Source organism: Ochotona curzoniae, unplaced genomic scaffold, assembly GCF_017591425.1.
Source record: "Ochotona curzoniae isolate NIBS_2020 unplaced genomic scaffold, NIBS_Ocur_1.0 scaffold_1852, whole genome shotgun sequence".
In the NCBI taxonomy this organism is placed as follows: domain Eukaryota; kingdom Metazoa; phylum Chordata; class Mammalia; order Lagomorpha; family Ochotonidae; genus Ochotona; species Ochotona curzoniae.
In genome coordinates, this window is record NW_024467087.1 from 2,468,278 (window position 1) to 2,482,548 (window position 14,271).

At 39.8% G+C, this 14,271-nt stretch overlaps 1 protein-coding gene across 4 annotated transcripts in view; it reads right to left on the reverse strand.

Moving 5' to 3' along the window:
* The window catches only part of AFF2 (AF4/FMR2 family member 2), a 462,047-nt gene that overhangs the window by 41,277 nt on the left and 406,499 nt on the right, over positions 1–14,271 (reverse strand). For all 4 annotated transcript variants that reach the window (XM_040999786.1, XM_040999784.1, XM_040999785.1 and 1 more), the window contains 2 exons: positions 3,072–3,228; positions 308–1,318 (listed from right to left, as the gene is read on the reverse strand). In XM_040999786.1, the coding sequence (XP_040855720.1) occupies positions 308–1,318; positions 3,072–3,228 (1,168 nt within the window). The remainder of the gene's footprint in view (positions 1–307; positions 1,319–3,071; positions 3,229–14,271) is intronic.

A 14,271-nucleotide genomic window follows, 5' to 3' on the forward strand; every position in this document is an offset into this window, starting at 1 on the left:
GTCTCCTAAAAACACGAGTGTGTTAAGGAGCTGACAACAGGGACTGGCTGTATAGGAACAGGGACTCTTTTCTCATTCTTATTTCTTACGCATTAGAATCCCACAAGCACCACAATGGATATTCTTGTCATTAGATGCCAAACCCTGATCCTTCGTAGCACTTTCTTCCTGTTTACATGTAGAATACATGTGTCAAAAGGATTATTGCCTACCGTTTACAATGAACTTCTTTGAGGACAAGCCTGAAGATCAAGTTGGATAACAGCCACTGCTAAAGATCACAGGGCAGCCCCACTGGCCATCTTACCTTATGCTTACGCTTGCCCTTAGGGCCCAGTTTTTCCACAGCTATGGTAGAAGTATGACGCTTGGATTTTGAGGCAATCTCCTTGTGTTCTGCCTTGGCCACTGCTATTTGGAGTGAGTTGTGGCCAGGTACCCTAGAGAGCAAGTCCAAATCAATCTTCACCCAGAGGTTTTTCAGATTCTCCTGATCTCGTAGCGGGGACAGCAGCTCAGTTTGTGTGACAGGAACCGGTGAAAATGTTGGCTCTTCATTATTGATGGATAAGTTGCTGCTGCTGCTGCTGCAGCTGGTTAAGGTGCTCAGGGTTAGACTGGCACCACAGGCTTCCTTGGGTTTGGCAGTGTTAGCTCCAGGTACAACACAAGGAGGCAGCACTTTGATCTGCAGGGTCTCTTCCTGATCGGTGTTGGAGTCAGAAGTAGATGAATCTGTTTCAATGAATTCCCGAGACTTTGGCACAATCTTGCCAGGCCCTCTGTACTTCTTCTTCTCAGCAGCTAAAGGGATATTAGGCCTTGCTTCTTTCCTAGGCACTGGTTTGTGGGTTGCAGCTTTGTTCCGGCCTCTGGGTGGATCCGGAAGCTCTATACTTTCTTTGTCTTTGGGAGTGCTGCTGGAAATGTTCGGTTTGGGCCAGTTAAACTCCTCAATGCTGGTGTTCTTCTCCACTTTCCTGGGCTGCTTTTTCCCCATAGTCCTTTGAGAAGCTGCCTCTATAGGTGCCGATAGCTTATGCTTCAAAGCCTTTGCTTCTGGAGTTCTCTGGGTCGGCCGTGGCCGGGCTTTCTCCCTGATGAGGCTGAGGAGAGGGCGTTCCTTAGGTTCAGCCAGAATCTGATTGGAGTTTGGCTTCACTTTGAGCTGAACTTCCATTGGCTGGATGACAGGAGGCGTCAAGGAAATGGTCTCCATGGGTGTCTCATTTTGGCCACAAATAAATGACTTGTTTTGTGATGTCACTTTATTGAGCCATTTATCCAGCTGCCACTTGTTGGTTGAAGGTGGTTCAGGCTGCAGATTGAAAAAGACCAGCAAGAATGCACTTCACATTTGGGTAGAATTCAGCACAATCCTCAACACATGACTGCCACTAAAACCTTTGGATGTTTAGTACCACTTACACACACCCTCATACACATATTTATGCATACGGGTGTGTAAATGCTATACCCATAATAACCAGATGGCTTAAGATAGCCAGATACTGTAGTATCATAAACAAGCTGTAGTCTACATATTTAAGCTAAAATTCAAAAATCTTTGAAAGCATTCTCTGCTCTGATCAGAAAAGAAGCAGTTCTTCACAGGGAGATATTTCAGAAGGTATGCAGGAGGGAAACCTGTTCATAAAATCTTTTGCTAGGAATCATCATTCACTCTCTCCATGGTCTCTGATTCTGAAAGAAATCTCAACACACTTCAAGTATAATTCAAAAGGAAAAACTTTCCATTCATCAGGACTTGTTACTACCTCCTATATGATGCTGCAACTCATGGCAATTAAAATAAGTATTGTATTATTACAGAAGGGTGAAAAGATTTGACTGCCACAAAATCCGCCACGCTTACCCTGGTATATGGACAATAACCAGTTTATGGGGACATGGATGCAGACATTAATGCCAAATGCAAAGTCATGGAAATTATGTTTATAATCCAGGTCCTCTATCCCAAACTCAGAATTCTGCCAACAAAACTAAGAGGACCACGGTATGTATGAGAGTGGCCCTGCTTTTTGAAGTAATTAATTGAGATTTATGGCACTAGCCAATAGACGACAGAAATCAAAACACTTGAGTAGCTGCAATGTGACCCTGCACAGGACAATGACAGGTGAGAGCTGAGAAAACCACATGGACTACTACTGTCAGCACCAGCATCAGTATCAGCATCAGTCCTGGTTCTACCACTCCCGATCTGTGTGAACTTATTATTTTACCTAGCTTTGTGGAACCTCATCCGCTACCCATTAAAATTGCTATCAAAATAGCAAGCATGCTGTAGGCTTGTTATGAGGATGGGATAAAAAATTCAAACTACCAAGTTAGCATGGTGCCTGGTACATAGCCCATGTTCAGTAAATGTTTGCTATTGTTAATTATAGTAATATTACTACTGCCTCCTCCTATTATTCTTTCCTGATTACTAAACAACAAGTGTCTGAAGAGCTGTGGGGTGGCTGGGAGTCAATTGTTCCATCAGGTATTGATTCAGGAGAAGTGGGCAGCTGTCTTGGCTCTAGTCCAGCAAATGCAAAGGGAAAAGTCAACTCTTTTATTTCAATATCGTTATTTTGGTAGTTTAGTCTGTTTTAAATGTGTTCCTAAATTATCATAATTAAAAATATGTGACTTCCCTATCATTATTAAGGAAAAGATTCATTATGTTGGCAGAAGTGGTTTTTGATGGGTTCCATTGGTTCTATCAAAACAGAAGTCTCTGGTTCAGTGATTACACCTCTTCATTTTACGTATGAGGAAGTTTATTACTCAGAGTAGCTAAGCAAGTCACACTGCAAATCAATCACCCAGTAAGGAAATACTGTATGCTGGGACTGCACAAATATCTACTTTAGAGCAAAGCAATTCTATCAAACACCTGCATACTTTTCTGCTGAAGTAGTTATTGTACTAATTTCTGTGCTGAATGTGTGTGTGTGTGTGTGTGTGTGTGTGTGTGTGTGTGTGTGTGTGTGTGTATTGTGTTGAGAATGCTGCTTGAGGAACAGTCACATGGTCCTCGGGATCCTGCCACCTTCACCTACCTCCGGAGTAGCCACACGAGGTGGGTCATTGGATTCGCTGTCCGTGGTGCTGCTTTCGCTGTCTGAGTCTGACTCAGAGCTGCTCTCTGACTCACTGGAGCTGCCAGACCCTCCACCGGCTTGTGCTACCACTGGAGGCTGGGTGGCCAAGGCGGGGCTGAAAGAAAAATGACATAACTTATTGCCTCATTCCATCTCAAATTAGATGGAAAGAGTCTAGTTCCTCTTAAAAGATCTGTAATCTGTGATTTATTGGAAAATAGAGTGTATGACTTCCAGGGAAAAGTGAGGTTCAGAAGGCGCAGTGACTGGCTCAAGGTACAAAGTTTGATTAGAACTAGATCTGTATATTCTTGAGTTCTCTGGGTTCTCAGAACACTCTCTTCCTTTTCAGGAAAGCCATGCCAAGGGTGCATGCTATTTAGAGGCTGTAGAAACATAGCTACTCAATGGCCCCAGCACTTCTTCAGTTAGGATAATTCTTCATTCTCTGTAACTGTCTTGTTTAAAATTCAATAGGTTTGTTAGAAGAGTCTGATCTTAAAGACACAGTACAGTGTATCACAAGGAAAGATGGGCTCAGTCTTCATTTTAATTGGAGGAAATTGAGGCCCACAGAGAAGGAGGGGTTGGCCTTGATCTCCAAGCTTGTTAGAAAGTTAAGACTATCCTTATATTGCCCTCCAGACTCCCTCTACAGGCAGTGGCTATGCCTTGTGTATTCACTGATGAGGTCCAGCACTCAGTACCAAGCTGACTGAAGTTGGTCCTCAGTTGCTGTCTCCTGGGATGCATGAATAAGGGAATGAAACATTGCCCTTCTCGGTCTGCTCCGTTATAATCTTCACAAATATTTTGTAAAAATTTTACCAAGCGGTATGATTCTAGGGTACAAATCATCTCCAAAGCTTGATTTTAAATTTGTAAAGCTGACTACGAAAAGTATTTGTGAAGTAACACCATTTACTACTCTGCCTTGATTGAGAATCAATACTCCTCCTGATGAGTCGTTTGCTTTTTGTGCCCTGTAACAAATCAACCTCAGCCGCCTCTTAGCATGTTAGGGTGTGTCATAACTTTTCTTTCCCTCATCTCATTGTCTTTTTGAACTGAATTTTGCTGTTTTCTCTTAGAACTTGCACTCCTAACTTGGGGAGATCATTTGGTCCTATGATTCACCTTCAAATCTGAGAGAAAGTGTCCATCAGGAGTCCTGTTTCTTGCTTAAAGCCAAATGAGCTCATATCTCCACTACACATTGTCAGAAGTTTCTTCCTAAATTAAAGTTCGTGCCTATTGAACTGGAGCCACAGTCATATTGCTTGGGGGTGGGAAGAAGCCATCATGAGTTCCTCATCAGTCACTCCATTGCCCCAGCGTTGAGAGCCTTTGAATTCATTGTACCTTCCATCCTGAAAAACTGGCTCTTTAGTCTCCCAGGTAGGCATTTTCTTTCATGGAGTGAAATAAAGCTCCTTTTAAAATGCTATCTGCTAAGTAAATGCTATCTGCAAGTACACTGCTCTGCTAAATAGGCCAAGAGATTTAGAAGGCACAAGAAATGGGGAACTGTATCCCCTAGGAGCCCGAGTGTGCTGCCTCCACCATGCGGGAAGGGAGTAGATCCTTAATTCACTGTTCCTATTTCCCAGCACTCCTCTGCAGATCTCCCTTTAATGTAACTAATGACTTCATATTTATGCAAAAATCCCTCTTAAATCTAATCAATTGTTTTTTGCCCTTTGGTTACTAAATAAAGATTGAGAGAGCATATCCAAGTGAAATTTATCCAGAGATTACATTAAATTAGTCTCAAATCCCTCAGGTGAAGTTTTGAATATACCAAAAAGTGCATCTGCAATACATAAAATACTTGGTAGCAGATTGAGGGATTAGATTTCATTTGTATCCACATTTTTGACTTTCACCTGAAAAGGCTGCTTTTTAATGGGCTTTCACATTTATGTATTAATTTCCAGTCCTTCCTAAGAAGCTGGTCATCTTGGTATTACCAAAATAAAATAGACTCCAGATTGACATTGGGACTTTTTGGACAGGATTCTCTTTTTCTGAATTGGTTTTGAGCAATTCCTATAAGAAACAAAACAATCTCAGGAATTGTTCTATCAAAACCTACTGGTCTGAAGTATTATTCATAAAGCAAGATGCTGTATTCATACAAAGCAACTTATTCTCTGCTAAATCAAAACAAAAGGTTTATGGGTCTAGCAGAAAATGTGTGTGTGTGTGTGTGTGTTTATCTTTATATGCCAGTATACGTTATCCAAATCCCTTCTGAGGACAGATACATTTTGCAACTAAAGTGTTTTACTTTTTAAAAAGTATTAAGATGAATTTGCTATATATAAAACTCCCAGTAGAATCTGTAGAACTCTTTTAAAATTTTTTCTAGATTAATGTTCATAGTAAAAGGAATAAAGGAATAATATAAATATCTTTATGCTACTTTAAGTCAGGTTTTTCATGTAGTTTTTCTCAGCCCAGGGGAAAAAATGACAACTCTTAAAACTTTTGAGTTTCAAAATTGTGATTAAGAGGTTATGGACACAATAGAAACCATATCTGAAAAATGACTATAATATTATATCTAAGTAAACATATTGAAATGATTCCTTCTAAGAATTCTGACAGAAACAACTGTTGTTGTGCTCCTAAATAGGATACAATGACCAGTCAACATTGACAATGACCACTTAGGGGAAATGAGAATAGGAAGCTCAAGAAAGAAACATATCAGCTTTTCCTATGCAGACACAGATACCTGGGGATGAGCAGGAAGGCGGATTTTAATTTAGGATGTGCACCATGAGACCTCGCAGTGGGAGTGAGGACTTAGGTGCTTAATGAGAAATTGCTTTCTCAGGGCAGTTGCACAGTTGGAAAATGGAGAGATAGCTGTGGAATGGAATGACGATTGTTTAAATGGAACCACTGTGGCTCTTTCCAACACCTTCCTGTGGCTTTATTAGCTGCTTGCTGCTTAGGGGGGTACTGGAGACTCTGTCTGCACCAAGGTTGCTAATGAATGTAAGCTACACATCGAAGTCAGCACTGTACTCCCTGTGGGCCCATCTTGTACCCAGATGAGATTGGTCTTGGGGGCACAAGTGAGTAGGGGATGGAAACATTGTTTTCACAAGCAAAACACATATCAGTATGAGAATAATTAGCCTAGAGCTGCATTACTGTCCATGTGCCACTGTGCAAATTTCAACTTGGAAAAAAAAATCACAAAATTTCACTTTGAGTTCTTCATAGAAATCTATTAAATGATGAATTAAATTTCAACTTCTGCCACATTTATTTTAATATGACTAATTTATTTTCCAAATGTACATTAAAGTGGTTATGAGTGAAGTTAGTTCATGTAATATTTATTTTTGCCTAGGAAATGAAGAACTAATGATTAATTTACACCGTCTTCATTCACTGAAACTGTATTAAGATTATTTCCCACACATCCTTTCGTCTCACATTTTAGTAAACTGCTGTAAAAACAATGCTAGTGAATACAGCCAAGATAATGTATGGTATGAAAAATTAAAATGTATTTCTAGACTGTCTAACTCCATAGTCTATGAATATTAAAGTCTATTTTATAACTGCACCCCATGGTAACAAAATTTATCAAATGATCCACATTTGACTATTCAACTCTTTTGGATATTGGCTTTTGCTGCTATAGTCTTTAGAGAAAGCTATATTCACTGAGTAAAAGTGAAGTCTCACTTTAATTTTGACTGCATTCATCTGTCTGCATTATTACAGATAAGACTGAGGGGAAAAAGATGACCTAGTACTTCAATGACAGCTGTGGAAGATCCAAGACTGGAAAGAGACCAAAGAACAGGCCAGTGGGATACAGGTTTGGGAGATATTTAAGATCCCTTCTCTAGGTGAGGTTGGCCCTAGTATGTGAGGCTTGAGAGCACCAGGAGGAAAAGATGGGGGCTAAGAAACAGTACAGGCACCCTAGTCTGTAGATAAGATAATCTGTCTGTGCTTACATTGACCAGGTTTCTTATGCAACAATAAAATCAATCTGTGACATGTATGCCAAGCAGGTGCGTAGCCGGGGGAGATTATTTTAAAAATATTTTTTTACAAAATGAGGACTACTTTGTCCACAGCAACTTTTGGGGTAGGCAGGAGTTTGGTTCATTTAATACTCTTGAAACATCCTGAGAGTCTGTCTTACGGTCAAGAGAATGATCTTGTTCTCAGAGTCTTCCAAGGTAAATAGAGAATCAACAGATCCAATACAGTCAGGAATATTCCACATTAACGTCAGGGAAAATTTTTGAAGATCTAGAGTTGGCCAAGGAAAAATCTAGTGTCTGATAAGTCAGTGAGCCAGGCATCTGCAGGTGACTAGACAGTGAGTTGTCTATAAATGAAATAGCAGCAGGGCTCCTAGTGTGGGTCTGAATTTTGGTTGGGTGGTCTTTAAGGTGTGTCGTAACTTGAAGATTCTAATATTTATGTATTTAAAGTGTACAGAGGATTTGAAGGGAGATTGTTCATAGACCTTGGGGGAAAATTCACTCGGAAACATTTGTGTAATCAAATCTATTCCTTAAGTGTGAAACAATCTTCTCTAGTCAGTAACTTAGAAATCACAGCACTACTGAATAAACCTCAGAGGATCAAAACTGCACTTCTATTTTATAAGTCAGACTTTTCAATAATTCAGATGAATAGCCTCCAGCAAACTAAACATCTATATTGGTACTATTTGAATCTAATCCTAACTAAACCATACATTCCTTCCTTAAAAGATAAATAGGGATGGTGAATTGTCCACTTTGTCAAGCTGTGTGACCATCAAGAAGCACAAGTTCCAGAATAGATAATTAATTCGTAGTGGGAAATGTACATGGGAAAATGTGACATGCAAGTCCCCATTGCCTTTTAAAGGGCCCAAGAGTTGCCAAAGACGTGTAATACAAGATGTCTAATGGGAAATCATATATTATAACCTTGACTTTAGCTGAAATTTTCATGAATTTCACCAAAATGTTTGTTCTCCAGTTTATAGAGATTCAGTGTCAATCTACCAGATAATATGGAATGATTTTATGCTGCAGAATATCATTGAGTTCTAAAAGCATGAACTTGGGGCAAACGAACCAATATCAAGTAAAAAAGTAAAAAGACCATAGTTCAGTAGGAATATAGGTAAAGATTACAAGCAATGAACAAGTAAAAATATGCTTATTTCATTGATATACCATACTTGTAAAATAACCACTAACCATTGAGACCATAGTATATGTCATTCTTAACCAGTGATTTGACAAAGATTTAAAACAAATTTTGACAAAACTATATTTGGACTGATACTGATACACAGAGGAAAAGAAAGGAAAGGAAGGAAAGAAGGAACTGGAGGAGTCTTAGAATTGTATCTACAAACTACATTTAATTTGTTCTCTGTATTAATATCATTTTAAAATGAGAATTGGTGAGAAATGTGTTATAATTACCATGTAGTTTTGGTTACTTTAAGAATCGATCAACAAATCACCTTAAAAATAAAAAGGGCTATTATGAAAACACAGAAAAATGAATCAACATCTACAGTGACTTTCTGTCTCATCCTTCCTCATTGCCCTCTCTGTCCTTAGGTTCCTGATGAGAAGTGCATTTTCCCACAGCATCAGACTACTAGAGGTGGATTCCCTAATTTCTGATTTTGTTCCAACGAAGACGAGGGGAAGGAGCCATTTTTTGTCTGTATCAGTACTTCTGGAACATTTTCTTACTTCTTCTACATTCCAACAATATTTTTAGCCCATCTGTCCAAATCCAAAGCACACTAATAAATAGACGACAACAGAAAGTGTGCAGAGAAGCACAGGATAAACAGGCAAAAATAGAGTTTCTCTGGTACAAATAATGCAAGTGGTAGGGAGTGAGGGCCAGTGGTTCTAATACCTTTCTGTTTTCTGTGATATGGACCCTGAAAGTAAAATATTTCATATCCCAGTATTATCATAAGAAACTCCAAATCAAGTGCAATCTCTCCAAATTATGTAATCTACTGAGGAGTAGACATTCCATCATTGACAACAGAGTGTGCTGCAACACTCTGTCAGTTGCAAGGAGATAACTTTTGGCCAACATATATACAATTGGTAATTGTGTTGTTTTCTGTCCTGGTGTTTAACATGGAATCTCTCTGATTTGCTTGCAAAGAGTAATAAAACATCTATCCACTCATATTCATGCTTGTAGGCAAGTCATTACACATGACAGTGACTCAAGGCCTGAATGACCAAAAAAGATGTCTGATGAACAGTATAGTGTCTCATCCAAAGATGCCCACATCCTCATTCTTAGAAAAGTGACTATTTTAGCAGACAAAGGAAATAAAAGTAAATAAGAATATTTAGAATATTGATTTGATCCTGGATTACCCAGGTGAGACCAATGTAATCACAATGGCTCTTCAAAATGAAATAGGAAGGCCCAAGAAGAGATCAAAGTGATGCAATGTGAAAAGAACCTGCCACGTTAGATTTGAAGATGGAAGATGGGCAACAGAAAGGCAAACACTGTAGCTTTTTGTGCAGCAGGCCACTCTCCAGTGCATGGACAGGGTTGTACCAGTTGTATTCAGTAGATGTTGACAAGAGGTTAATACTGGCTAACGGGCCATGTTGTTTTCAGAGCACTGCTATTTGCACATTGGGAAAATACACCACTGTTTAATTTCTCTGGAAATTGCTCTAGAATTGGGAGTAGCCCTCAGTTTACAGCCACAAAGAAAAATGTAGCATTTGGTTATATTTATAAAACATTAAATTCTGTCTTTAGGTTCAAACAGCAGGAAACTGTTTCATCCTTATAGTTATCACAGAAGAATGCAGCCTTGGTGACACCTTGGTAGCCTTATGAGATTGAAATAATCTGACTTGTCATTTTCAGCATTCAAACATTACAAATTTGTATTGTTTAAAATCACTACATTTAAGGTAATGTTTTGGCAGAAACCACACTAAGTTTGAGGTAATTTGTTATAGCAGAAATGAAAAGCTGATGCGAGGTCCAAATAATTAAATTGTAGGTACAGCAACTTACACCTCAGAAAGTTTTCTTTTGTTTATAAAATGCAGTTTTCTTTTAGATAAGTCTAAAAATTCGAGCCCACCCTGGGAAGGGAGTCTTGATGAACAATTGATGTGTCAGGAAGCAGAGTGAGGAGTGAGGAAGAATCCAGTAGCTTACCGTCACAGTGTTAGGGTTTAGTTAGGGTTGGGGTCAGAAAATGAATGACTCCTTACATTTTTCAATCACCAGCTGTTAGCACCTATTTCGTCTATCTTATCTGTTACTTCCTTTCTGAGTGATAGCAATGAGTGATTCTGCCATGACTTTCAATAATTACATTTTGCTTATATCCAGTCTGGGCTTGCTTGCCCTTCTTGTGGGTGGCCAGACCCAAGCCCTTAGTCACTTTTTTCCTGCCTATGTCCTATCTGCCATTTTCAATCCATTTCATGTACCTAAATAGCTATGATAGCTACATTTGCATACTGCTTTTAGAGACAGTTTTAGTTTCATGAGAGGAGCATTACATTAGAAGTCAGTTGCTGTGATCCATTTCTGACCATCACGTTTGGACAATTTATCATTGTATGACATTATGTTCAGCACTCTCATATTAGTTATAGCAGTCTATTGAGTCTCTTGGTTCTCTTATGTATAGGATCATGTCATCAACAAACAAAGATAACTTGATTTCCTCCTTTCCCATTTGAATTCATTTGATTCCTTTTTCTTGTCTAATAGCATTTCCAGGTACTTCCAGTACTGTATTAAATAGTAGTGGTGATAGTGGACAGTCTAGTCTGGTTCCAGATATTAGTAGTGGGAAGGTTTCCAGTCTTTCCCCATTCAATATGATGTTGGTATTGGGTTTTTCATATATTGATTTAATTATGTTACAGATTGTTCCTTGTATGCCTACTTTATTTAGTGTTCTTAACATGAAGTGGTGTTGGATTTTGTCAAAAGCCTTTTCAGCAAATATTGAGAAAATCATATGATTCTTGTTCTTCAGTTTTTCGATATGGTGTATCATGTTTATATCTTTACGTATGTTGAACCATCACTGCATGGTTGATGAATCTCATTTGATCTGAATGAATGATCTGTCTGATGTGTTTTTGTATTCCATTGGCTAGTGTTTTGTTGAGGATCTTAGCATCAACGTTCATCAGGGATATCAGTGTGTAGTTTTCTTTCTCTGTCAGATCTCTATCTCATTTTGTTTATTTTTTTATAGAAACAACTTTTTAATTTATTGATCTTGCATATGAATTTTTTTGGTCTCTATCTGGTTAATCTCTTCCCTTATTTTGAATGCAAGCTTTGTGCATTTTGAGGCTAGTTTTGTTGATTTTTTAAATCCTTCAGGCATATACTGAGCTAATATATGTGCTGTCGCTCCTGATATGGGCTCCAATTGCAATAAATTTATGTCTTAAAACTGAATTGGCAGTATCCCACAATTTTTGCTATGTTGTGTTTGAGTCTTCATTAGTTTCAAGCAATTTTTTATTTCTTCTTTAATTTCTTCTCTGACCCATTGTTTGTTTAGGAGCATGTTGTTCAACTTCCAAGAGTTTACATATTTCCTGGGGTGTTTTGATTTGTTGATTTCCAATTTTATTCTGTGATGGTCTGAAAAGATACATGGTATAATTTCTGTTTTCTTGAATTCAGTAAGACTTGCTTTGTGCTCTATCATGTGGTCTATCCTTGAGAAGGTACCATGCATAGCCAAAAAAAAAAGTGTATTCTGTGTCCTTGTGTCCTTGGGATGGAAGGTTTTATATATATATAGTCCATTTTTTCTCTTGTCTGTGTGAGTTCTGTTGTCTCTTTGTTGAGTTTCTGTTTTGTTGATCTAAGGGTGTTAGTGGTGTGTTAAAGTCCCCCGCAATAATTGTCTTGGCATAAATGTCTCCTCTTAAGTCAGTTACTAATTGTTTCACATAGCTGGGTGCTCTCGTGTTTGGCATGGCACATTTATTATTGTATTTCTACTTGTTGGCGCCCTTTATTATTATGAAGTATCCATTTTTGTCCCTCTTGATATCTCTTTCTCTCTCTCTTTTTAAAGATTTGTTTATTTTTTATTGGAAAGATAGATATACAGAGAGGAGAAGAGACAGAGAGGGAGGTCTTCCGTCTGATGGTTCACACCCAAAGCAGCTGTAACTGCTGGAGTTTAGCCAATCCGAAGCCAGAATCCTCTTCTGAGTCTCCCATGTGGGCACAGGGTCCCAAGGCTTTGGGCTTTCCTTGACTGCTTTCCCAGGCCACAAGCAGGGATGCTGGATGGGAAGCGGGACTGCTGGGATTAGAACTGGCTCCCATATGGGACACTGTGCATTCCAGGGAGGACTTTAACCGCAATGCTATTGTGCCGGGACTCCTCTTGATATCTCTTACACTGAAGTCTATGTTATCTGAGGTTAGAATATCTACACCTGCTCTTTTCCTTTCCATTCATGTGAAATGTCTTTTTCCATCCTCTCACTTTCAGCTTCTTCCCATCTTCGCTGGTTAGGTGTGTCTCCTATAGGCTGCAGATTGTTTGGTCTTGCTTTTTGATCCATTCTGCTGATCTATGTCTTTTGATTGAGGAGTTTAGGCCATTTGTGTTCAGTTAGTATTGACAGATTGTGATTTAGCCCTGTCATGACTGAATGTGTGTGAGTGTGTGTGCTGGTGTCTGTCTAGCTATTGCTTTTATGTGTTTTAGTGTGGAGATCTTCCCCTTTGCCATCTTTGATTCTGGTCCATTTCTTTTCTTTCTGACTTCAGTATATCACTGAGGAGTATTTTTAGGGCTGGTTTGGTGTGGGCAAATTCTTCCAGCTTCTCTATATGGAAGTATCTAACTTGGTTTTCAAATAGAAATGAGAGCTTTGCTGGGCACAATATTCTTGGTTGACAGTTACGTTGCCCCATTCCCGTCTCACTTGAAGGGTCTCTTCTGAGAAGTCAGCAGTGATTCTGATTGGTTTTCCTTTAGATGTTATTGTGCCTTCTTTTCTTGCTTGTTTCAACATCCTTTCTCTGTATGAGGGGAGCTTGATTACAATGTGTCTGGGTCAGGGTGTTTTGGAGTCAGATCTACTTGGTGTTCTCTCTCCTTCTTGGATTTGGCTTACTTTTATGTTCCCCGAGTTTGGGAAGTTCTCCTTTACAATTTTGTTGAACACCTCCTATAATCCTGGTTCTTTTTCCACACCCTCCACAATTCCTATAATTTTGAAATTTGACTTTTTGATTATGTTGCTTATTTCTTGTATATATTCCTTAGTTTTGATTAGATTTTCTTCCAGGTATTTCATTTGTTGTGTGTTCTGAATCTGGCTATCCTCCATATCTGAATATTTTTCCTCTGCCATGTTCATTCTGTTGCGTTGTGGTTTCTTGTCTTTTGGGGATTTTAGTCTCTGACTTGCTTGTCCACAGGCTCTGATCTCAGTACAGTAGCCTAGAGCGGGTATGGTCCAGCTACTGCCACACGGTTTGGAAACAGGAGTGTAATTCTCTGCATTTATGGGGGATGGCAGGTGAAGGTGGGGGGTTGGGTAGCTTTTTTTACCCCTGGATTTGTACCTCTGCACCTGGGTTCCAGTGAGTCTATTGGCTACAGCACTGACCCAAGTGCACCCTCACAGGCAGAGAGCAGGAGAGAAACTTTGTAGCCTGGGGACTCCATGTCTCTGATCTGAGGGGATTTGGAAGACCCTGAGCAGACTCAGACCCTAGTGCCCTTGGGAGGGAGCAGTTTCAGAGCGCTCTTCGCGTGGCCCCAGGGCTCACACTCACCACTGCCACTGTGACCTTTGGCACTCCCGCGGTTTTGGTCAGTTGTTGCCGCCACCAAGGGCTCTGAGGGGGCTGTAAGGGGGATCTAAGGGTCTTTCTAGCTAAGGATCGCCTTTGTGGTCTTGGTGGCCATGGCCACTGAGGCCTCCAGAGCCCCCCCTGGGGTAAGGTTTGCCACCACCTGTTGAAGCCTCTGGCACTCCCGCAGACTTTTTCCACTGCCACTGCTGGGGATTCCCTGGGGCCACTGCGCACGTTTGGGGCACTCTCTGCATGGCTCTAGCCTGTGTGTTTCACTTCCCCTCTGCTCCTTCTCCAAAGGCGT